We start from the raw sequence: 26857 nt of genomic DNA, 5'->3' as shown, positions 1-26857 counted from the left end.
AATCTACTCAAGTGTGAACTAAGAATGGTCTGTCCTTTGAAAAATGTCTACTGTGATTGGTAGATGGGAGAACTTAGGGGAGGAGACATAGGAGAAAATTCCCTTTAAATAGGAGCTCAGATTCATTCAGATTCTGAGTCTATTGAGGTTCAGGATTGAACTGGTGGAGTCAGCTGAGATGAAGCTGGCCTGGTATCACTAGAATCTTTGCTTGGACAGATCTTGTGGTGAGTGATTAAGGACTGACTGATCTTTCTCTTAGGGTTTAGGCCTGGGTTGACCAGGGCTGCCCTGGGTCGGCTTATCCTTTTCTCATTATTACCTTTTTTCTCTCTTTTCTTTTTTTTTTAAACCCTTACCTTCCATCTTGGAGTCAATACTATGTATTGGCCTCAAAGCAAAAGAGTGGTAAGGGCTAGGCAATGGGGGTCAAGTGACTTGCCCAGGGTCACACAGCTGGGAAGTGTCTGAGGCCAGATTTGAACCTAGGACCTCCCGTCTCTAGGGCTAGCTCTCAATCCACTGAGCTACCCAGCTGCCTCTCTCTTTTCTTTAATTCCTCATTTGTATTAATTAAAATCTCTATAAAACCCAGCTGACTTAGGTATATTGAATAATTGGGAATATTTCCCTGGCAACCACCTTATATTTGATTTAAAAACAAAACACTGTAGTGAAAACATATTTCCTGCAGTCACAACTTACTCATCCATTCTTATATCTACTACAATTTATATCTTCCACTATTTTAATCACTACAGTTTATGGCCTCAACCATTTTAATTATTACAAAGCTATCATCTAACTATATATCATAGTCTGGCCAATAGGTATTTTATCCACTTGGGTTCTCTTGTGTTAGTTAGTTGTTAGTTATTCTCTTGTGTTAGTTAGTCCAAACTAGTTAAAGTGGTTATAGATCTCCCTAAAGAGATGCTGGAATATTTTGGAGCTTGATATAATCAGTAAAATGTCTTCCTCAAACCAGAGCATCTGGAAGATTTTATAATTTATAGGGGATTCCTCTTCCATCTGGGCTCAGCAATAAACATTCTCTACAATGTCTGATAACCTTTGATGAACACATTTTAACATTTTATGCCTTACTTGATATTAATAATCGGAGAACTTATGAGCTGTTACCATTATTACATCTTTCAAGGAATCTTACATGATTTTGACTTAGATATAGAAAAAAACCTTGTTGGAAGAGTCTTTAAAGTAGTGTTTTAGTCTACCCAATCACTGTTTTTAAAGAATAGCAAATGACTAGCCCAGTTGGATAATGTAATCTTTACACTTTAATGTAAAAATCTAGGATCACAGATTTAGATTTGGAAGGGATAGGCAGAAGCCTTTGAGTCTGGTCTCATTTTAGGTATGAATGAACAGAGACTGAGAGAAATTAATTTGAGCAATTTTGTCTGTTCTCAAATTATCATTAAGGATGTCCTTGATATTTATGTGGGTAATCCTTAAAAAAATTTTTTTAAGTAGAAATCGATAAGAAAGCTTATAGATCAGCAGTTGTTGATTTTTTGGCTACTTTTTTGGGGGGATAATTAAAAATTTTCAAACCTTTTGAATTATTTTTTCAAATATATTGAGAATTAATTTCTCAACACTCTCAAAATTTTGTTATATTCCACATGGGTCATCTTTGATTTAGCCCAGGTGCTCTTCCAATCATTGTTTTCTATGATGTTAGATTCTAAATGTGTTGGCTTCACTTTCAAGGAAAATAATTTGCTATATGTAGGCAACCCACCTGTGTTTAGGATCTTAAATACTAGATTGGGTTCCTTTCTGTTCAGTTTAATGCTTTGAACTGCCATTCCCATAGTCAATCCTCCCTCACAAGATCCAAGAATTTTACAATTGGTTATATATCACATCATGGTGGTAAAAAGGGATAGTTTACTTGAAATAAAAAGAGTATAATATAAAGAAAGCACATTATGAGCAAACACTCAAAAACTTTTCCTTTTCTCAAAGCACTTTACTGTCTATACAGAAGGTCCATATCCCTTATTTCTACTTACCATGATGCTCACAGTGCTATGATCTTGGGAACAAAAATAGGGAAAGAACTTGGAAGGCATCAAATATGTCTTTGAGTTACCACTGCTTCCTGACAAGGAAACTGAGTCTTTAAGTATCTTCAGACTCATTCTAGGTGAAATCTACCTAGTGTGGGTGGAGAACCCCCCCCCCCCCAGCCCAAAGTCTTTTACCACCAAATACAGTGACAAACTCAGAGCCTTTAATAGACATAATGCCTTTATTCTTTTTTTTTTTTTTTTTTTTTTGTTTGCCATGTTCTTTATTTTTCCAGAAAATTAGATATAATTTTCAGAGGCACTGTTTTATTCCTTTTTAGCCTTACAATAGCTAGGAATAAAAATCTTGTATTATGCTACATATTAAATGAAAGACATCAATTTTGAAAAGCAAGAGGACTTAAAGCTGTATAACTTGTTGAGTAATTGTTATCACTGAAAAAAATTGCAAAAACCTAAAATGACAAATTTGCTAAAATCGTAATTCAATTTAGATCAGTGATAAGTTCAGACTGTTAAGAAAAAGCCCCATTCTATGTTTAGAGAATTGCTGGATTTTTTTTGTAAATTATTTGTACTTGGGCCAATTGTTGAAATAATTTAGCAACAATATGGAAATGTGAATTTCAATTAGTCAATAACTACACAGTGAGTTATAGTAAAAGTCTGGTCATTCAGTCGTTTAGTCTAATCTTTATTTTTGGATATCTACTCTAAAACTGACAGGCTTCTTTTTCTTTTTTTTTTTTTTTTTTTTTTTTTTTTTTTTAAGTTTTAATATTATTTTATTTGGTCGTTTTCATACATTATTCACTGGAAACAAAGATCGTTTTCTTTTCCTCCCCTCCCCCCCCCCCCCCCCCCCCCCCGCCTTTCCCTCTCCCATAGCCGACGCATGATTCCACTGGTTATCACATGTGTTCTTGACTCGAACCCTTTTCCCTGTTGTTGGAGTTTGCATTATAGTGTTCATTTAGAGTCTCTCCTCAGTCTTATCTCCTCCAACCCTGTGGTCGAGCAGTTGCTTTTCAGCGGTGTTTTTACTCCCACAGTTTATCCTCTGCTTGTGGGTAGTATTTTTTTTTTTAGATCCCTGCAGATTGTTCAGGGAAATTGCATTGATACTTATGGAGAAGTCCATCACCTTCGATTGTACCACAATGTATCAGTCTCTGTGTATAATGTTTTCCTGGTTCTGCTCCTTTCGCTCTGCATCACTTCCTGGAGGTTGTTCCAGTTCACATGGAATTCCTCCACTTTATTATTCCTTTTAGCACAATAATATTCCATCACCAACATATACCACAATTTGTTTAGCCATTCCCCAATTGAGGGGCATCCCCTCATTTTCCAATTTTTGGCCACCACAAAGAGCGCAGCTATGAATATTTTTGTACAAGTCTTTTTGTCCATTATCTCTTTGGGGTACAAGCCCAGCAGTGCTATGGCTGGATCAAAGGGCAGACAGTCTTTTATCGCCCTTTGGGCATAGTTCCAAATTGCCCTCCAGAATGGTTGGATCAATTCACAACTCCACCAGCAATGAATTAATGTCCCCACTTTGCCACATCCCCTCCAGCATTCATTACTTTGCATAGCTGTCATGTTAGCCAATCTGCTAGGTGTGAGATGATACCTCAGAGTTGTTTTGATTTGCATCTCTCTGATTATAAGAGATGTAGAGCACTTTTTCATGTGCTTATTAATAGTTTTGATTTCTTTGGCTGAGAATTGCCTGTTCATGTCCCTTGCCCATTTGTCAATTGGAGAATGGCTTGATTTTTTGTACAATTGATTTAGTTCTTTATAAATTTTAGTAATTAAACCCTTGTCAGAGGTTTTTATGAAGATTGTTTCCCAATTTGTTGCTACCCTTCTGATTTTGGTTACATTGGTTTTGTTTGTACAAAAACTTTTTAATTTGATGTAATCCAGATTATTTATTTTGCATTTTGTAATTCTTTCTAATTCTTGCTTGGTTTTGAAGTATTTCCCTTCCCAAAGGTCTGACATGTATACTATTCTGTGTTCGCCTAATTTTCTTATAGTTTCTTTCTTTATGTTCAAGTCATTCATCCATTTTGAATTTATCTTGGTGTAGGGTGTGAGGTGTTGATCTAAGCCTAATCTTTCCCACACTGTCCTCCAATTTTCCCAACAGTTTTTATGAAATAGTGGGTTTTTGTCCCAAAAGCTGGGATCTTTGGGTTTGTCATATACTGTCTTGCTGAGGTTGCTTGCCCCCAGTCTATTCCACTGATCCTCCTTTCTGTCTCTTAGCCAGTACCAAATTGTTTTGATGACCGCTGCTTTATAATATAGTCTGAGATCTGGGACTGCAAGACCCCCTTCCTTTGTATTTTTTTTCATTAATTCCCTGGGTATCCTTGATCTTTTGTTTTTCCAAATGAACTTTGTTATGTTTTTTTCTAAATCAGTAAAAAAAATTTTTGGGAGTTCCATGGGTATGGCACTAAATAGATAGATGAGTTTGGGTAGGATGGTCATTTTTATTATATTGGCTCGTCCTACCCATGAGCAGTTAATGTTCTTCCAATTGTTCAAGTCTAGTTTTAGTTGTGTGGAAAGTGTTTTGTAGTTGTGTTCATATAGATCCTGTGTTTGTCTCGGGAGATAGATTCCTAAGTATTTTATTTTGTCTTGGGTAATTTTGAATGGGATTTCTCTTTCTAGTTCTTGCTGCTGAGCTGTGTTGGAATTATATAGAAATGCTGATGACTTATGTGGGTTTATTTTGTATCCTGCAACTTTGCTAAAGTTGTTGATTATTTCAATTAGTTTTTTGGTTGAATCTCTAGGATTCTTTAAGTAGACCATCATGTCATCTGCAAAGAGTGATAATTTGGTCTCCTCCTTGCCTATTTTGATGCCTTCAATTTCTTTTTCTTCTCTAATTGCTACTGCTAGTGTTTCTAATACAATGTCAAATAATAGAGGTGATAATGGGCATCCTTGTTTCACTCCTGATCTTAATGGGAATGGATTTAGTTTATCCCCATTGCAGATGATATTAGCTGATGGTTTTAGATATATACTGTTTATTATTTTTAGGAATGACCCTTCTATTCCTATGCTTTCTAGTGTTTTTAGTAGGAATGGGTGTTGTATTTTATCAAAGGCTTTTTCTGCATCTATTGAGATAATCATGTGATTCTTGTTGGTTTGCTTGTTGATGTGGTCAATTATGTGGATAGTTTTCCTAATGTTGAACCAGCCCTGCATCCCTGGTATGAATCCTACTTGATCATGGTGGATGACCCTTCTAATCACTTGCTGGAGTCTTTTTGCTAGTATCCTATTTAAGATTTTTGCATCTATATTCATTAGGGAGATTGGCCTATAGTTTTCTTTCTCTGTTTTTGGCCTGCCTGGCTTTGGAATTAGTACCATGCTTGTGTCATAAAAGGAGTTTGGTAGGACTCCCTCTTTGCTTATTATGTCGAATAGTTTGTGTAATATTGGGGTTAACTGTTCTCTGAATGTTTGATAGAATTCACTGGTGAATCCATCAGGCCCTGGGGATTTTTTCTTAGGCAGTTCTTTGATGGCTTGATGGATTTCAATTTCTGATATGGGATTATTTAAGAAAACTATTTCTTCTTCTGTTAGTCTAGGCAATTTATATTTTTGTAAATATTCATCCATATCACCTAGATTGGTAAATTTATTGCCATATAGTTGGGCAAAGTAGTTTTTAATGATTGCCTTAATTTCCTCTTCATTTGAGGTGAGATCCCCCTTTTCATCCTTGATGCTATTAATTTGCCTTTCTTCTTTCCTTTTTTTAATTAAATTAACCAGTACTTTGTCTATTTTGTCTGTTTTTTCAAAGTACCAGCTTCTAGTCTTGTTTATTAGCTCAATAGTTCTGTCACTTTCTATTTTATTAATTTCTCCCTTAATTTTTAGGATCTCTAGTATGGTTTTCTTCTGGGGGTTTTTAATTTGTTCATTCTCAAGTTTTTTGATTTGCATTTCCAATTCCTTGGTCTCTGTCCTCCCTAATTTGTTAATATATGCACTCAGGGATATGAATTTTCCTCTAAGTACTGCCTTGGCTGCATCCCATAAGGTTTGAAAGGATGTTTCGCCGTTGTCATTTTCTTCAACGAAATTGTTAATTGTTTCTATGATTTCTTCTCTAACTAAATGATTTTGGAGTATCATGTTATTTAATTTCCAATTAATTTTTGATTTGGGTCTCCATGTACCCTTGCCGATCAATATTTTAATTGCCTTGTGATCTGAAAAGGCTGCAGTTAATATTTCTGCTTTTCTGCATTTAAGTGCCATGTTTCTATGACCTAGTGTATGATCTATTTTTGTGAATGTGCCATGTGGTGCTGAAAAGAAGGTGTATTCTTTTTTGTCCCTATTTATTTTTCTCCATATGTCTATTAGTTCTAATTTTTCTAAGATTTCATTCACCTCTTTTACCTCTTTCTTATTTATTTTTTGATTTGATTTATCTAAATTTGATAGTGGTTGGTTCAAGTCTCCCACTAATATGGTTTTACTGTCTAATTCCTCCTTCAATTCTCCTAGTTTCTCTATTAAAAATTTGGATGCTATACCATTTGGTGCATACATGTTGATTAGTGATATTTCCTCATTGTCTATACTTCCTTTTAGCAGAATATATTTACCTTCCCTGTCCCTTTTGATCAGGTCTATTTGTACTTTGGCTTTGTCAGATATCATGATTGCAACTCCTGCCTTCTTTCTATCGGTTGAGGCCCAAAAGGTCTTACTCCAACCTTTAATTCTAACCTTGTGAGTGTCAACCCGTCTCATATGTGTTTCTTGAAGGCAACATATGGTAGGGTTTTGTGTTCTAATCCAGTCTGCTATTTGTCTGCGTTTTATGGGTGAGTTCATCCCATTCACGTTCAAAGTTATGATTGTTATTTGTGGATTCGCTGGCATTTTGATGTCTTCCCCTAGTTCTGACCTTTCTTCTTTAGCTTTCTCCTTTTGAACCAGTGATTTACTTTAGGTCGGTCCCCCTAGTCCCCTCCCTTGAGATGCTTCCCTTTCTAGCCCGTCCCTTTTTATGCTCCCTTCCCCTCCCCCCTCTCCTTCCCTCCCTTTTTGTGCTCCCTCCCCCCTCCCCCTCCTTAATTTTCCTTTCTTTCTTGCCCTAATGGATAAGATAGAAATCAGGATCCCACTGGATCTAGATGTTCTTCCCTCTCAGATTTGATTTCACTGAGAGTAAGGTTTAAGTACTTCCACTTCACGCTCTCTTCCTCTCCTTCTCATATGAGAGTTCTTCCCCTCCCCTTCCCATGTGTATCTTTATATGGGAAAGTTTATTCTATTGATTCCCCCCCTATTTCTTGAAGTTAATCTTAGTATTATCACGGTTCCCCCCTCCCTTTTCCTTTTTTTGCCCCAACTTTCCCCAAATCTTCTTGATTCCCCAATCTTTCCCTATGCATGTTTCTTCTAACTACTCTTATGATGATACAATTTATGAGAGTTACACAAAACATTTTCCCCACATATTAATATATATAATTAGATGTAAATGTAGTCCTTATAGAAGAGAGTTTGACTTAAAGAGAAAGATAAGATTTATCTCCTTTTCCCTTTCTTTCATATTTACCTTTTCATGTTTCTCTTGCTTTCTGTGCTTGGATATCGAACTTTCCACAGAGCTCTGGTCTTTTCTTAGCAAATGCTTGGAAATCTTCTATTTTGTTGAATGCCCATACTTTCCCCTGGAAGTATATAGTCAGTTTTGCTGGGTAGTTGATTCTTGGTTGGAGACCCAGCTCTCTTGCCTTTCTAAATATCGTGTTCCATGCTTTGCGGTCTCTTAGTGTGTTAGCCGCTAAGTCATGTGTGATCCTTATGGGAGCCCCCTTATATCTGAAGCTCTTCTTCTTGGCTTCTTGTAGGATTTTCTCCTTTACTTGGAAACTCTTGAATTTGGCAATTACATTCCTAGGCGTTGTCTTTTGGGGATTTAGTATAGAAGGTGTTCTATGAATCCTCTCTATTTCTATTTTGCCCCCTTGCTCCAGAACGTGGGGGCAATTTTCTTTTATAATCTCCTCTAGAATAAAATCCAATTTGTTGTTTACCTCTGGTTTTTCTGGGAGACCGATGATACGGAGATTTTCTCGTCTTCCTCTGTTCTCCAGGTCCGTGACCTTCTCAGTGAGATATTTTCTGTTTTCTTCCAATTCATTAATTGTTTGGGTTTGCTTTATTGATTCTTGCTGTTTTATCATCTCACTTTCTTCGAGGTCCTTAATTCTGGTCATTAGGGACTGGATTTGCTTTTCAGCCTTGTCTGCCCTTGTATTGGCTGCTTCGAGTTCTTTTTCCAATTGAGCAGTCTTATCTGTCAGACAGCTGATCTCTTTCTCCCATTTTTCTTTCCAGAAGGTTTCCATCTTTTGGATAAGTTCCAGTTTGAGATCTTCCAGAGCTTGTTGATAGTTTCCATTTTGGGAGGCGTGTTCTGAATTTTTTTGGATTTCCTCTTCATTCTCCTCTTTCCCTTGGGTACTTCCACCATAAAAGTTTTCAATAGTCACTTTTTTCCCTTTCTTCCTGGAGGCTTGATTTTGGGCCATGTGAGCCATCCCTTTGGTGGTTTTATTTCCCTTTCCTTTTTGGTCTGGGGTCTGGGTTATAAGAGTGGTTTTTCTGTGAATTTAGGTTGCTTCAGACTAGTTCTTCCCAGCCTCCGAGCCCAGGTATTCAGCTCCGCCCAGATAATCCGTGCGCCTTGTTCAGCGCAGCCCGCCCGAAGTCCGCTGGCTTCTCCAGTGAAAGCGCCCTGAGACGTTTTTTCCTGGCAGTCCCCAGATCCCAAGGACCCTGGAGTGCCCCCCCAGACAGAGACGCTCCCCACTCACTCGCTGTCCTGGTGAGCGCTCAGGTAGCTCACTCTGGTTTAGTGGGGGAGGTGGGGTGGGGGAAGGGCGGCTCAGTTCACTTTTCTGTGCAAGCTTTTCCTTCTTATTTTAGTGTGGAAATGTTCAAGCCCCACGTACCTTTGCCTCTGTGGGGTACTGGGGAGTCCTTCTGTTCCTCCAAAGGTGATTTTATGCTCCTTTGATGTAGTCTATTTCGTTCGGTGCTGGGGAGAGGAAACGTGCGGCGTCTAGATTGCAGCCATGATTACCCGGAAGTCCCCCAATGCCTTTATTCTTGAAAGACTGGCATCACAGGAGGACAGGAAGGAAAAAAAAAAACACCTTCAATGCTAAGTGAAGATAGGATTAACTCTCCCCTTGCCTATTTTTAAATTAATCAACAAAAAACTGAAAACACCCCTACTTAACACTAAGTTGGAGAGGTCCACAAGCCGCTTGCTAAAAAGTGGGTGTCAACTCCAGAAGTGACTGACCACCCCCTGGGCAATGCTAAACAAATTTAAAGACTGCAATTGGTCCTATAAAGTGGTGGAAGGTACAGGAAGTGACATGGAAAAAGGATTGTAAAAGTCCTGAACTTCCTATCCAAGGAGGTCTTTGGCCTGGATTCTCAGCTTGAAGGATCTTGGACTGGGACTGCAACTTGGAGCTACAACTTGGGACTTCGACCTGGGACTCTGGCTCTTGGACTGCTTCTTGAAGGACTGCTCCTGGATCTTCTCCTTTGGAGTTTTGGCTTGGGTGAATGAGAAGCTGACCCTCCTTTCTTGGCTGCTGGAAAGATTCTGGAAAGATTAGTTCCAGAGAGACCTCCCCTTCTTGGAGGAGGCCATGTGAATTGAACCCTTTTTTAATTCATCCTCTGAATGAGGGGTTAATGAGCCCTGCCTGGGTTGAGCCAGGGACTGGAGTGACATTTAGGGTGATAGGCTAGACTTCTTACTCTACCTCTTTCACATTTCTCTACTTTCACTCTTTCCATCTCTTTTTAAATAAAGCTCCTGAAAGTCCATTTGACTTGAGCTATAATGTTTTTTTTTTAATTGGCAACCACATTATTATCTTGGAATTCTCATATTTAGTCAAACCCTTAATTTTAATTCCTTACAGCTGACAAATCTTGCTGAGGAATTGGACATATCTGAAGGGAAACTTCCTCTCATTCTCTGCTTCCTCCTTTCTTTTAAAAAACTCAGTTTACAGGTATCCTGCTGCTGTGTGTTTGGGTACACTTTTCTTGAATCAGAATTCCTCTGATGCCAAAGCTTTGTGATATCATGGTAGATCTCTGGAGAAAAAACACTTTCATATAGAATCTTGACAAATCTTTCCATTTTTCTTTTTCATTCTCCTTCCAGTTTCATCATTAAATGCTTTCAGAATGATTTGACTTAGTTGAGTTTCTCTCACCATTCCTATACATTTGTTTTCTCTTCCTCTTTTCCTCTCCATTTTACTAGATAATATTGCTCAATAATCTTTCACCATCCTCCCCCATAAGAATATCAAATGACTCATAAAATGATGTTTCTTTTGCCTTTGAATGAATTATAAAACTAGCTTTACCAGCTTCTTTAATTGCTTCCCCAAGGAGAAACTGTGAGCCATTCTTCCATTTATTTGCAATTTCATTTTGCCTTTTGGTTTCATTTTTAATGAAAAATTTAAGATTGATATGACTCAGTGGTACTTTTTGTAATAGGCTATCATGGGATATATTACCAGCCTCTCTTCTCTCTCTGCGTTAGCCCAATCACCCAACCTATACTTGTACTGTCTCCCTAGTTCTCACTAGAGTTCTCATGAGGAGTGACCATTGCTACAACTCATTCTCCTGAACCTCTAAGGGAAACTTAATGGGAGTAAGTATACTCCCACTCCTGTATACTGTAGTGCTCGAACTCCACCAGTATGCATCCCCATTTAATGAGTCAGCCAGCTAAATTCCACTAACTCTTCATCAGAAATACATGACATTCCACTCAACAATATAGCAGATGATTGGGTTTTTTTTTACTGATGCACATAGAGTTCATTGTGGGGCAAATAAGCACAAACTATAGAACTATAACAAAGAAGCACATGAATAGGGAATACATGTTCCCAAGACCTTGATGCCCCTTGTTCACTCCAAGAAGAGTCTATGTGACAATTTAATAATGGAGAGGGCTGCCTCTATGTTGTTATGCTTAGGTCATACTTCTTCTGGGCTGGTACCAAGGCAGTGTTAAGCATTTCTATCAAACCAGAAAGCTTAAACCTAGGATCTACAGAGCTTTTTTTTTTTTGTCTCTTCCTCTGGGTTAACTGTGAAGGATTTCCATCTCTCTCTTTTTTTTTTAAACCTTACCTTCTGTCTTAGACTCAATACTGTGTATTGTCTCCAAGGCAGAAGAGTGGTAAGGGTTAGGCAATGGGGGTCAAGTGACTTGCCCAGGGTCACACAGCTGGGAAGTTCTGAGGTCAAATTTGAACCTAGGACCTCCTGTCTCTAGGCCTGGCTCTCAAACCACTGAGCCACTCAGCTGCTCCCAAGGATTTCCATCTCAAGCAGCAGGTGGCAATGTGAGTTCTGAGGTCTGTTCTGAGAACTTATCTAAGTTATTTCTGGGTCCCAGGTCTGAGATTCTTCTTAGATCCTATCCTGAAATCTGTTTTCACCCATGTGGAGGTCTGGTTTTGACCAATATGATTGATTCTATGTGGAGTCTTCTGTGTGAAATCAGTTACCTTTATCTCATGATAAACCAAAATTCATATTTCTGTCAACCAACTTACAGTTAAGTAATTTACATTTGTCCTACCCTCAGCAAACAGCTCTAGGTATGAGGTTTCTCAGTAATCAACCTTAAAGAATCACATACATATTATTCATATGCAAATTAGATGTTTGGAGACAGTTCACTTTGACCCTTTATATTCTGTATCTTTTCTCTAGGGGCTACTTTTTCAATGTTTCTCTCACAACTGTTCTTGTTTCTGCTACCTTTCTATTAATAAAATTGTATTTATGTAATTGAGTCCACTAATTTTTTCTCTAACAATTTCTTCCACTTGCCCTGTCAATAAAAAGTTCCCAATTGAGATAAACATAATTTATAAAAACTTTGATGTAACATGCTTTGCACTTATATTGATAAGTGGGATGTCATGGATGTCATCCTGTGGCATACATTAGTAGCATGATTGTTACCTTTACTCAATTCCATATTTCCATTATTTGGTACTATGTACATCCTGAGTAAACTGAGCCCAAGAGCTGTCTGTGTATACTCTAGTAATTTCTGTGTCTAAGTTCTTTCCTGTGTCACAGTGGTGGGAGGCTTGTTCCACTCTCCCACTGAAGATAAATGAAAATGAGACTCCATCGGGGCAGTGGAGGAGGAACTTAAAGGTGGATGCGAAAGTGATGATTATGTTTCACATTAGCAGATTTTTGTGATTTCTGAATATTACATTTTAGTTTTCTATTTTAAATAAATTGTTACGTTAGCAAAAGTTGTAAAATAGGTTGATTCAAGGAGTTGCTTTGGACAGGAGACAACTCAAGAGAATTGGAGTTTGGGGGTAGCAGTTGGGACTTGCTACACTTTCTTTAAGATGACCACAGAGAATTAATTTACTTAATCGGTGCCAAACCACTCACACAGCTAGCAACCCAAGTACAGGCCTCATGATCTCTCACTTGAGTTACTTGCAATAATCTTCTAACCTTCTCCTTGCCCCATATCTGGACCTTATACAATCCACCCAGCTGCCGATGTGTTTTGCTTAAAGTGGAGGGCTTACTCTGTCTCTCAGTCTTGGTCTCTGTCGCTTTGTCTCACACACACACACACACACACACACACACACACACACACACACACACACACACACCCTACTCAGGCAGTTCCAGTGACTCCCACTTGCCTGTAGAATAAAATATAAATGTCTCTGTGTACCATTTTAAAATCCTTAAAACCTGACCCCTTCTTACATTGCAGGCTTCTCACTCTTTAAAACACTCCACTACAGCACAGCTTCACTGACCTACTTTCTGTTCACACACAACACTTTATCCCTAATTTATTGGAAAAGCTATTAGTAATTCTACATTAGAGATACTAGTTCTTGGTTTTAGATAGCTACTTACCATGGAAAAGAAAGCTCTACTTATTCATAAGATTTTTAGTGTTTTAAACATAAATAAGTTTTTTATTTTACTATTTTTTTCCTGTATTTATATAATCATGTGCTTTCTACAGGTTCTGTTATTACTTCCTTGCTTGCTCTGAGCATCACACAGCCACTGGTGAAGCATAAAGACATGGAGTACAATACAGCATGTTGGTTATTCACTCTTATTGTGTCATCAGGACATTTTTTTTTTTATCATACATTTCTCTAATGACACATACCATGGAGATTTTTTAAAAAGACATTTTGTTTTCCCAGTTACATGTAATAACAATTTTCCACATATTTTTTGAAGTTATAAATCCAAATTGATTCCTTTCCTTTCCTCCCCCCTCCTATAGATGGTAAGCAATTTGATCTGGGTTATACATGCATTATCATGCACAACATATTTCCATTTTTTTCATTGTTATAAGAGAATACTCATATAAAAAACAAAACCTACCATGGAGACTTTAAATAAAATTTTGATCCTTAGGGTACAAACAAACTTCCCCAAAGGACAAAATATTTACATTTTTATTTATTTTTGTGGAGCTTTAAAATTACTTTTCATATTCATAAAAACTTCCAATAATCTAAACACTTATATGCCTACCTTACTTGGCACATTTTCCCAATACCACCCTCTTGCAGCAAAATTTTAAGTTATTATCCTCCCCCTATGATCAGAGCTTACCTTATTCATTTCTGTTTGCTAGCAGCAATGTTTCAAACCCTCTGACCTACCTTGTATTTACCTTGTTTATTTGTAATTATTTATATATGTAAATGTTGTTTTTTCTAATAGAATATGATATTTTTATTTTTGTATTCCTAGACCCTAGCAAAATTCCTGGCACATAGTTGGTTCTTTGAGTTATAGAATGGAGCTATATAATGCTAGTAAGACAGATATAAAATATTTCTTTTGAGAAAAGTTAAAATATTTCCCCTGTCTCAAGTCCTTGATCATGGGATAAGAAATTATAATTATTCAAGCTTTAATTAATTCCACAAAGAAGTGCTCATTACTTGTTCTGATGTATAGTATCTTTTTGATTCTTCTAAGCTTATGGATGTCTGTTCTATCCTTTGTTCTAATCTTGCTTGTGGACCTGTCTCTCCAAGTACATCCCTGGATTTTTAGTTCTGCCTTGAAAAACCTGAGTTAACTACCGGCCATGCCCTGCTGTAAGAATTATAAAAAAGAAAAAAAAAAGATGACTACCTAACAGAGTGCATTATGAGACACAGAATGGATTGTTTTTATTACATTACAGATTCCCTAAAGGCACATGTGCCTCACATTTTATTTATATGCTCCCTATCATTTTATTTTAAAATTGAACAATTTCAGAAATTGATGGGGCGTGATAATTAGAAAAAAAGTGTGTTATACCTGTGGAAATGATATTATAGTTCTATTATTTTAAACACTTCATGACTCTGAATGCAGGGGTTTTATCCGGCTTTCTACACACAATGATAGATTCAATCAATTCATTTCAGAAAGGCAGTGGGAGGCACTCAGTTTTTATCTGCTTTAGGAGAAGGTTGCTACATGTCAATTAAAACTACTTTCATTGATCTCTTGTTTTTAGATCACCTTTATCTCTAATTACATCCCTCCCCATACCACCACCTAGCAAACCCCTCCTTGTAACATTAAAAGAGAAAAAGTAAACCTACCAAAACATCAACTGTGTCTAGTAGTATACATTACAATATACTCTCTATGAAGAGATATATTTTCTAAACTTTTTTTTAACCCCTTAACTTCCATCTTGGAATCAATACTGTGTATTGGTTCCAAGGCAGAAGAGTGGTAAGGGCTAGGCAATGGGGGTCAAGTGATTTGCCCAGGGTCACACAGCTGGGAAGTGTCTGAGGCCAGATTTGAACCTAGGACCTCCTGTCTCTAGGCCTGGCTCTCAATCCACTGAGCTATCCAGCTGCCCCCTAAACTTCTTTGAGTTCAAACTTGGTCATCATAATTACATGGAGTTCTTCTGTCTTTTTGTTGTTGTTGTTGTTGTTCTTTCCTTCTCTTTACATCATTGTTTTCCCAATTATTTTTAATTTATTCTGCAACAGTTCATTTAAAGCTTCCTGCTCTTCTGAATTCGTCATATTTTTTGTTTATTACTGTATAATGATATTACATCACACTAATATTCATTGTGTAGCCATTATACAATTGATGAACTTTGTAATAGATAGTAATTCAGATATATTTCTGAGGGTGTATATTGATTGATATCCTATATGACTAATGGATCAAGGTTTGCCTCCCCTCTTCCCTATACCTCCCAGTTTTCTCCCACTCTTCAGAAGCCTTTCAGCTTCCCCCTTCCCCCTTTCTTCACTCGCTCAGTGTGAGCTATGAGATTTCAGAGGTAATACTCTTTTCTCTTCTTTTTTCAGCAAGGGTTTATTTGGGGAAGACAGGACAAGGATGGAGGATAAGGTAAGAGGGATGAGGTTTTCCCTATTATCTACAGAAAGCCTTGGTTAGGAGGATATTGGGAGAAATGGCAATCTGTTACAATTGTGACACAAAGTCAGTCAGAGAGATGTGAGGACAATTGTCTGTCTTCTTTCTTCTTCTGCCAGTCAGGTAACCTCCAACTTGATTAATTCAAGTCCAGAGATACTATTAGCTTCTTCATCACCATCGGCCACACCAGCCAAAGCTTTTAAAGCACAGTACAAAAGCCTCTCAGCCCCATTCGGTCATTGGCTTGCTCCAACTGTTTTTGCAAGTAACATTCCAAAATGGAACCCTCATTTGATTGACAGATTATGTCCTTTGCAAGCATGCCTTATACATTTTTTCCTTTACAACTTCTAGCTACATATCAGTTTAATGGAGTTGGTCTCTTTTAGCCTGATGAGTTTCCTAAGGTTCCTGTACCCTCATCATGATACAGTAGGTTGATGCTATTATTCTTAGAATTTTTTCAGGCTCCTCTCACTGACCTTAGGAGTTAGATATCAAATAGCAATTTTGAATGTTATAGAGAAAGTCATAAGGCAGTGATGGCAAACCTTTTAGAAATCATGTACAATGCCCCCCATGTGCTGTGCCCTGCCACCCCCCCAGAGACTAAGCATTCCCACCCACCCCCCTTTTCCCCAGACAGGGAAGGGAAAAAGGGAAGGGAGTGGCCTAAACACTCTGTTCAAAGGAAGGAGTAAGTGCAGAAGGATGGGGAAGTGTGGTGGAAAAGGGGAAGGGAGCAGCAGAGTCCCTCTGCCTTTCTAGTAACTAACTCTGCTGGGGATGGTGTGCATGCCCATGGAGAGTTCTCTGTGTGTCATCTTTGGCACACGTTCTATAGGTTTGCCATCACAGCCATAAGATTACTTTGAAAATTCACCAAAGCTAGGTAAATCTAGAGAAAAAGGCCAGAACCCAATTCATTTTCATTGCTCATTATAATATAAAATTAATTAAAATTTGAACTATCATAAGGAAATATTTTTAGCACACACATAATAGTATGGATACAAAAATGGTGTTTTTGATTATAAAAATATGACTTCAATGAAAACTCTTTTGTTAAAAGGCTTGTAATTTTAAAATCTCCATATAAAGATGGTTTTAATTTTAGAGATGTTAAATCTTCAAGATATCATCCTGGAATAAGAATACTAAATTCTATTTGGATAGTGTCTATGAAAATTTTCATGTAACCTAAGGTTTTGTGTGTGAAAGTTGATTGCCTAAACTTAAGATAGCATGGAGCAGGGGAAAAACCACTCCATTTGGAATCTTAGGTCCCTTCAAACTCTAAATCTATTATCCTACTTAAATTAGCTGCTTATTAGCTATGTGACCTTGAGCAAGTTACTTAACTTCACCGGGCTTCACTTTCAAAGTCCCTTCTAGCATTGGATCTATAAGCCTGTTTAAAATAGCTATGTTATAAACTGGTCCAAATAGGCCACACACTAACTTAATCTTCTTTTTGAAGGGTTAGGAACTCTGATAAACGTAATGACCAACCACATTTTCAGAGGATTAGTGATGAAAAAATGCTACCCATTTGCTGACAAAGAAGTGATAGACTTTCAGTGAAGACTGAGACTTTTTTTTTCCTGGACAGGGCTAGTTTTGAGAATTTGTTTTCTTTTACTACATTAGTTTGTAATGAGGGATTTGGGTTTTTTTGTTTTCTAAATGAGGGAAAGGAGGTAGGAGAGAGAGAAGGTAGATATTCCTTTGAAAAAAATAAAAATATAATCTGATCATAAAAATTTTTTGTCAGGGGGCAGCTGGGTAGCTCAGTGGATTGAGAACCAGTCCTAGAGAAGGGAGGTCCTAGGTTCAAATCTGGCCTCAGACACTTCCCAGCTGTGTGACCCTGGGCAAGTCACTTGACCCCCATTGCCTAGCCCTTACCACTCTTCTGCCTTGGAACCAATACACAGTATTGACTCCAAGACGGAAGGTAAGGGTTTAAAACAATTTTTTTTTTGTCAGTATAGACAGAATATTTTCTTCCTTTAGAATATTATGGGAAAGAAGGGAAGAAAAATTTAAAAAGCTTATATTAGCCATGTGACCTTGGGCAAGTCATTTAATTGCCCTGAGCTTGTAGTCTCAGTTGATATATCAGTCTCATTAGCTTGCTTTGAAGACAAAACCAGAATGCATATGAATAAAATGCTTTGCAAACATTAGTGTGTTATTTAATAGTATATGATCTTATTTTATTTCTAATCCATTATTATTAGTAGTAGTAAAAAGGCTTATTTTTCAAGTTTTTTTTTGGTGTTGTTTGATTCAATCTTACTAAAAATTTAAAATACATTATTGAACTTTTAAAATGAATAGTGAAATACTCTAGTTCTTCAATAGTCCAGTAGATCTGTGGTTTAATCAATATGGAGATCCTCCCTCCATGAATGCAAATTCGAATCCTTTTATTCCTGCCTATCCAGTGTATGTCCTTATCCTCCTATAAATTTCTAACAAAGTCCTCCAAATGTAATGGAAACTTTCTATATGTATTTGTGCCTGGGGGTGGGGGGGAGTCCAGAATCCATAAGCTTTTTTAGTTAAATAGAACAACAGAAATATAGTAACACCTCATTTATTTAGTATCTTTGGGGCATGAACTTTGCAGAACTGAAGCTGTATGACTTTGAGCAAAAATATTTTTATTTGAAACATTTTAATAGAACCCTTCTGTTGGTAATACACATTCAAGACAATATATAAAAGAACAATGTGAATATCATTTATTTTACTATGTTGCAATACAGTAATATCCTTCAGGCTGATTGAGTTAAACAGCACTCTTTGCCTCCTATACTAAATGGGTCCAGACTCCTTTGTTTCTTCACAAAGAACTTCACATACAGAATATCAGAGTTGAGAAGAATCTCTGAGGCAATTTAGGCCAACCTATACTTAAGCAAGAATCCCTTTTATAAAATACCTAAAAAGTAGTCAGGTGGCACAGTGAATAAAGTGCTAGACCTGGAGACAGGAAGACCTGAATTAAAATCTGGCCTCAGACACTTACTAGCTGTGTCATCCTAGGCAAGTCATTTAACTGTTTGCCTCAGCTTCCTCACCGATAAAATGAGTTGGAGAAGAAAATGGCAAACTGCTCTGATATTTTTGCCAAGAAAACCCTAAATTAGTAATAAAAAGTCTGACATGACTAAAACACCAGAACAAAACAAGTAGTCACCCACCCTTTGCTTAGAGACCACCTGTGGGGAAACCTGGTACCTTCAAAGGCAACTTTTCCCACTATGGGAGAGCTCTGTTATCAGGCAATTTCCTCTTATAGCCTAAACTCAGCTAGTTACTGCTTCTGAGCTTTGTAGTTCTTCCCTCTGGGGCAGAGGGAAATAAGTGTAATCCTTTATCTATCTGTGTGTTAACTCTTCAAATAATTGAATGAGACCTTAAATTCTCTCTTGTCTTCTCCAGAATAGACATTCTTAATTTCTTCAACAGACTCTCATGGTGTGAACTCAAGGCTATCCACCATTTTGGTTGCCCTCCTCTGGACACTCTAGCTCAGTGATGGTGAACCTTTTAGAGATGGAATACCAGGCCCTGCCCCCATCCCACCCCCCCAGACCAAGTACTGTGCCTGCCCCTGCCCTGCCAGAGGCCACCTGCTGTGACCCTCCCTCACCAAGTGCCAGGTGTCCACCTGTACCCCACCTCTCACAGGGGAAGGAGAAAGCTTTCCCACTGGGCTGCTGTGGGGAGGGGCAGGTGAAGTGAGGAATGTCCTCAGATATTGCAGAGGGAGGGAGGAGAATGGCCCTAGTGCTCTGTTGCCCTCCAGCTCTACTGCCTGTGAGCTACACATCTTACCCCATGTGCCCTTCCATTGGGCTGCTAGGCAGAGGGGAGGGGATGTGAAAAAAATGTCATCAGGCAGAGTGGAGAGGGGGAGGGGAGCAGCTCCGCCTGAGTCCCTCTGTCATTATTATATGACCTTTGGTGGGGGGAGGGCGGCCATGTGTCCACAGAGAGTGCTCTGTGTGCCATCTTTGGCATGCATGCCATAATTTCATCATCACTACTCTAGCTTATCAAATCCTTTGTACACTATGTTGCCCAAAACTGAATGTAATACTCTACATGTGGGCTGACTATGGTAGTTTGTTAATTGTTTGTGGATTTTTTGTATCACACTGCTGATTCTTTTTGAACTTGTAGTCCTGGACATTTTACAGATTTTTTCCTTCCTTAAAACTGTGCATTTGCTTAAATTTTTTCTGTCTTATTGTTCATTCTTAGCCTAAAAGGTATAGTTTCTGACTGTAACAATGGGTCACCCCTAAAAACATTCCCTTTCTAATCTTCTGCTTTTAATTTGTGATGTACTGAGAAGCCAGGTTACTAAGTTTTTTGGAATTATGTCTAAAACAAGAGTAAATATGTATTTAGTACCATACGTATAGTACTAAAGCTGTGTATGTGTGTATATATATATGTGCATATATATATAGTAAAGAGTAAATATGCCTGATAGGATGTCCTATTCATAATATCAATGAGCTTTATTGATTAGATTTATGGTAATTATTTCAACTGCTCACAGATTTTGTAAATTTTCTTTATTTTGACAGTGTTAACAGGGAAGAATTGGTTTCAAGAATGGAAAAAAAAGAAACTTTAGCTCTTAATGTCAAGATGGCAGTGTAGAAGCAGCAAAAGTTCAGACCTTTGAATACCCTTCCTTACCAATTACCAATTAAATGCTCCTAGGGGACTGAAAATCAAACCTAACAAGAAGACAGAGCCAAGGAACCCTCCTGCTGGACTCAATTCAAAAGGTACACCCCCCAAAAGCCAGAATTTGAGAACACTCGGGTTTAAGGGGAAGGCAGAAGAAAGGTCCTAGGACCGCTCCCCCATTTAGAGCTCTGAGCCTCCAGTGGCAGTGGGAACCTCTGGGCGGGCAAAGGTGCTGGTCTGGGGGTGTACCTTGTGGTCAGGGCTGTGCCAGGCTCAGAGCATTGAACACAGGTGATGGGAAAGGAGCTGGAGAGGGAGGGCAGAGCAGGCAGCCTGATCACAGCAGCAGAGACCCTCTATATTTCTCTAGCCTTCATGGAAGTTTTGGCCTCAGAGCACATCCAGCCCAACCCAGCTGAACTTAATCCTATCAAAAGTCTTCAGAGGTCAGGGAAGCCCAAGCTCCAACACCCCTCCCCCACAGACTGCACGGAGAGATCTCCTGACAAAGCTCCAAGAGGAGAGACTGTTAGAAAACCCCAAAACCAAAAAAATGAGAGGAGCAAGAGCACAGACAAATACGGTGAGTAAAAAGGGGGTAAATATGAGCAAACAACAGAAAAAGAAAAAAGAAATTACAATCGATAGCTTCTAAACAGGCAACGAACAAAGAGGAAACAGAACTGAAGAGGAGGGATCACCAAACAATAAAGCAGAAATCCCAGCAAATTGGATGCAGGTTTTGGAAGAACTCAAAATTCAATTCAAAACACAATTAAGAGAGGCTAAAGACAATTGGGAAAAGAATTAAAAAGCTAAGTTATTTGGAAACAGAAAATAGTGTCTTGAAAGCCAAAATCAACCAGCTTGAAAATGAGGCAAAGGAGATGAAAGATGAGGCAAAGAAGATGAAAGATGAGGGAAAGAAAATGAAAGATGACCTCTAAAGAAATTCAGACCATAAGGAGGATGACCAAAAAGCCAGGGATGAAATCCAGTATTTAAGAACAAGAATACAACAACTAGAATTAAGTGACTTCACAAGGCAGCAGGACACTATAAAACAAAACCAAAAGAATGAAAAAATTGAGGAAAATATGAAGCACCTCATTAACAAAACAGAAGATTTAGAAAATTGTTAGAGGAGAGACAATTTAGTCTACCAAAAGACCATGACAGAAGAAAAAGCCTAGATATGATACTACAGGAAATTATCCAAGAAAACTGCCCCAATGTTCTAGAACAAGAGGGAAAAGTGGGAGATTGAAAGAATCCACAGATCACCTCCTGTAATTAATCCCCAACTGACAACACCCAGGAATGTTATAGCCAAATTCAAGAACTATCAGACCAAAGAAAAGATATTATAAGCTGCCAATAAGAAGTCATTCAGATACCATGGAAACAAAGTGAAGATAACACAGGATCTGGCTGCATCCAAACTGAAGGACCAAAAGGCACGGAATATGATATTCCAGAAAGCAAGGGAACTAGGTCTACAACAAAGAATCAACTACCCAGCAAAACTGACTATATTCTTACAGGGGAAAGAAAGTATGGTCATTCAACAAAACAGAAGAATTCCAAGAATTTGTAAAAAGACCAGACCTGAACAGAAAATTTGATGCCCAAGCACAGAACTCAAGAGAATAATCAAAGGTAATTAAAAAAGAAGGGAAAAAGAAAAACAAAACAACCCACTCCCCAAAAAACCCAAACTTTTTTTTAAGAGACTCAATTAGTTAAAATGATATGTATCCCTATAAGAAAAGATGTCATTGGTAACTCTTAAAAAAAATTGTTATTATCACCAGGGCAGCTAGAAGAATTACACTTAGAGGGAACAGTGACAAACAGTATAGGATAAAATGACAAGACATAAATAGGTATATAGATATATGTATGCATAAATACATAAACATGTGTATATATATGCATATATATACAACTAGAGCTAAAAAAGAGATTAATACTAAAAGAAATGGGAAAAGAAACAAAAGGGGTAAATTTATATGTCACAAAGAAGCTCATGACAGGAGGGGGGAGAACATCAATACACTGAAAGGGTAACAAGGTTGGAGATAGGAAATACTCAACTCTTACATGCATTGAAATTGACCCAAAGAGGGAAGAACAATCCAATCCATTGGGGCAGAGAATTGATTTGCGTCATATAGGGGAATAGAAGGCTAACAAATGGACTGGTGGGGAGGGAAGCAGTACAAAAGAGGGAGAAGGTGGGGGTAGTTTTAAAAAGACTGCAAAGAAAAGGGGGGGAATAAGAAGGGAGGGGGGTAGAAAGGGAAGTAAAATAAGGGTGGGAACTAGGGGGACTGATTTAAAACAAACATTGGTGTAGAAGGAAATAGTGAAAGAAGAAAAGGCAGGATCAGAAGTAGAAATCAAAATGCTGGAAAATACACAGCTACTAATCATAACTCTGAATGTGAATGAAAGGAACTCACCCATAAAACACAAGCGAATAGCAGATTGGATTAGAATCCAAAACCCTACCATATGCTGTCTACAAGAAAGACACATGAGGAAGGTACATATGCATAGGGTGAAAGTAAGAGGATGGAGCCAAAGCTATTGGGCATCAACTGATAAAAAGAAGGCAGGAGTTGCAATCATGATATCTGACAAAGCCAAAGTAAAAATAAATCCAGTTAAAAGAGATAGGGAAGGTAATTACATCCTGATAAACGGCAGTATAGACAATGAGGAAATATCAGTACTCAACATGTATGCACCAAATGGCATAGCATCCAGATTTCTAAAGGAGAAACTAGTGGAGCTCAAGGATGAAATAGATAGAAAAACTATACTAGTGGGAGACCTGAACCTTCCTCTATTCGAACTAGATAAATCAAACAAAAAATAAATAAGAAAGAGGTGAGAGAAGTGAGTGAAATCTTAGAAAAATTAGAGTTAGTAGATATGTGGAGAAAAATAAATAGGGACAAAAAGAAATAGATCACTTCTTTTCAGCAGCACGTAGTACATTCACAAAAATTGACCATGAATTAGGGCACAAAAACATTGCAAACAAGTGTAAAAGAGCAGAAATAATAAATGCAACCTTCTCAGATCACAATGCAATGAAAATAATTAGTAAGGGTACATGGAGAGGCAAATCAAAAATTAATTGGAAATTAAACAATACAATTTTCCAAAACTGGTTAAAAAACAAATCATAGAAACAATAATTTCATTGAAGAAAATGATAATGATGAGACATCCTTTCAAAACCTATGGGATGCAGCCAAATCATTACTCAGGAGGAAATTTATATCCTTGAGTTCATATATTAACAAATTAGGGAGGGCAGAGGTCAATGAATTGGGCATGCAAATTAAAAAAACTAGAAAGTGAACAAATTAAAAATCCTCAGATGAAGACTAAATTAGAGATCATAAAAATCAAAGGAGAAATTAATAAAATTGAAAGTCAAAGAATTATTGATTTAATAAATAAGACTAGAAGCTGGTACTTTGAAAAAACAAATAAAATAGACAAGGTACTGGTCAGTCTAATTTAAAAAAGGAAAGAAGAAAACCAAATTAATAGTATCCAAGATGAAAAGGGAGACCTCACCTCTAATGAAGAGGAAATTAAGGCAATCATTAAAAACTACTATGCCCAATTATATGACAACAAATATGGCAATCTAGATGATATGGATCAATACTTACAAAAATATAAATTGCCTAGACTAAAAGAGGAAGAAATAAATTACCTAAACAACCCCATATCAGAAAAAGAAATTGAACAAGCCATCAAAGAACTCCCTAAGAAAAAATCCCCAGGTCCACATGGATTCACAAATGAATTGTACCAAACATTCAAAGAACAACTAATCCCAATACTATACAAACTATTTGACAGAATAAGCAAAGAAGGAGTTCTACTAAATTCATTTTATGACACAAATATGGTACTGATTCCAAAGCCAGGCAGGTCAAAAACAGAGAAAGAAAACTATAGACCAATCTCCTTAATGAATATAGATGCAAAAATCTTAAAATAAGATACTAACAAAAAGACTCCAGCAAGTCATCACAAGGGTTATTCACTATGACCAAGTAGGATTCATACAAGGATTGCAAGGATGGTTCAATATTAGGAAAACCATCCACATAATTATTAACAAGTAAACTGACAAAAATCACATGATTCTCTCAATAGATGCAGAAAAAGCCTTTGATGAAATACAACACCTATTCCTATCAAAAACACTAAAAAGTATAGGAATAGAATGGCCTTTCCTAAAAATAATAAGCAGCATATATCTAAAACCATCAGCAAATATCATCTGCAATGGGGATAAACTAGATGCATTCCCAATAAGATCAGGAGTGAAACAAGGATGCCCATTATCACTACTATTATTTAACATTGTACTAGAAATACTAGCAGTAGCAATTAGAGAAGAAAAAGAAATTGAAGGTATTAAAATTGGTAATGAAGAGACCAAGCTATCACTCTTTGCGGACGATATGATAGTCTACTTAAAGAATCCCAGAGTCAACTAAAAAGCTAGTGGAAATAATCAACAACTTTAGCAAAGTTGCAGGATTCAAAATAAACCCACATAAGTCATCAGCATTTCTATATATCTCCAACCCACTTCAGCAACAAGAACTAGAAAGAGAAATTCCATTTAAAATCACCCTAGACAACATAAAATACTTAGGAATCTATCTGCTGAGACAAACACAGGAATTATATGAGTACAACTACAAAACATTCTCCACACAATTAAAACTAGATCTAAACAATTGGAAAAACATTGATTGCTCATGGGTAGGACAAGCTAATATAATAAAAATGACAATCCTGCCCAAATGAATTTGTTTATTTACTGCCATACCCATTGAACTACCAAAAAACTTTTTTCTGAATTAGAAAATATCATAACAAAGTTCATTTGGAAGAACAAAAGACCCAGGATATTCAGGGAAATCATGAAAAAAAAAATCCAAAGGAAGGTGGCTTTGCAGTCCCAGATCTCAAACTATACTATAAAGCAGTGGTCATCAAAATAATTTGGTACTGGCTAAGAGACAGAAAGGAGATCAGTGGAATAGACTTGGGGTAAATGACCTCAGCAAGACAGTCTATGATAAGCCTAAAGATCCCAGTTCTTGGGACCAAAATCCACTATTTGATAAAAACTGCTGGGAAAAATGGAAGACAGTATGGGGGAGATTAGGTTTGAATCAATATCTCACACCCTACACCAAGATAAACTTAGAATGGGTGAATGACCTGGCTCTAACAAAGGAAACTTTAAGTAAATTAGGCAAACACAGAATAATATACTTGTCAGATCTTTGGGAAAGGAAATACTTTAAAACCAAGCAAGAGCTAGAAAAAAATTACAAAATGTAAAATCAAAAATTTCGATTATATCAAATTAAAAAGGTTTTGTACAAATAAAACCAAAGCAACCAAAATTAGAAGGGAAGCAACAAATTGGGAAAAAAATCTTCATTACAAAAACCTCTGACAAAGGTCTAATTACTTAAATTTATAAAGAGCTAAACCAATTATACAAAAAAAATCAAGCCATTCTCCAATTGATAAATGGGCAAGGGAGATGAACAAGCAATTTTCAGTTAAAGAAATCAAAACTATTAATAAGCACATGAAAAAGTGTCCTAAATCTCTTATAATCAGAGAAATGCAAATCAAAACAACTCTGTGGTATCACCCCACACCTAGCAAATTGGCTAACATGACAGCAAAGGAAAGTAATGAATGCTGGAGGGGATGTGGCAAAGTTGGGACATTAATGCATTGCTGGTGGGGTTGTGAATTGATCCAACCATTCTGGAAGGCAATTTGGAACTATGCCCAAAAAGCACTAAAAGACTGTCTGCCCTTTGATCCAGTCATAGCACTGCTGAGTTTGTACCCCAAAGAGATAATAAGGAAAAAGACATGTACAAAAATATTCATAGCTGTGCTCTTTGTGGTGGCAAAAAAACTTCAAAAATGAGGGGATGCCCTTCAATTGGGGAATGGCTGAACAAATTGTGGTATATGTTGGTGATGGAATACTATTGTGCTCAAAGGAATAATAAAGTGGAGGAATTCCATGGGGACTGGAACAACCTCCAGGAATTGATGCAGAGTGAGAGGAGCAGAACCAGGAAAACATTGTACACAGAGACTGATACACTTTGGTACAATCAAATGTAATGGACTTCTCCATTAGTGGCGATGCAGTAATCCTGAACAACTTGGAGGAATCTATGAGAAAAACCACTATCCACATTCAGAGGAAACACGGTGGGAGTAGAAACACAGAAGAAAAACAACTTCTTGAATACATGGATCGAAGGGATATGGTTGGGGATGTAGACTCTAAATGAAAATCCTAGTGCAAACATCAACAACATGGAAATAGGTTCTGATCAAGGACACACGTAATACCCAATGAAATTGTGGTCGGCTGCGGAAAGGATGGATGGAGGGAAGGGAGGGAAATAATGTAATTA

The 26857-nt window shown here is 37.4% G+C and overlaps 1 protein-coding gene across 3 annotated transcripts in view; it reads left to right on the top strand.

Annotated features, from left to right (window-relative positions):
- Positions 1 to 26857, top strand: part of C1H15orf40 (chromosome 1 C15orf40 homolog) — a 105463-nt gene that overhangs the window by 60017 nt on the left and 18589 nt on the right. The window contains exons 4-5 of one of the 3 annotated variants that reach the window (XR_008913554.1): positions 15560 to 15602; positions 20243 to 20449. Coding sequence is in view for 1 of the 3 variants with exons in the window: in XM_056805762.1 (XP_056661740.1) it covers positions 15560 to 15601 (42 nt within the window). In the remaining 2 variants the exon portion in view is untranslated. Of the gene's footprint in view, positions 1 to 15559; positions 15603 to 20242; positions 20451 to 26857 lie in introns of those variants that run through there. The other 2 variants (XM_056805762.1, XM_056805759.1) reach the window with 2 other exon arrangements.

Source organism: Monodelphis domestica, chromosome 1 (assembly GCF_027887165.1).
Source record: "Monodelphis domestica isolate mMonDom1 chromosome 1, mMonDom1.pri, whole genome shotgun sequence".
NCBI classification, from domain to species: domain Eukaryota; kingdom Metazoa; phylum Chordata; class Mammalia; order Didelphimorphia; family Didelphidae; genus Monodelphis; species Monodelphis domestica.
The sequence above is the reverse complement of the archived record's forward strand: the minus strand, read 5'-3'. Positions and strand labels throughout refer to the sequence as shown.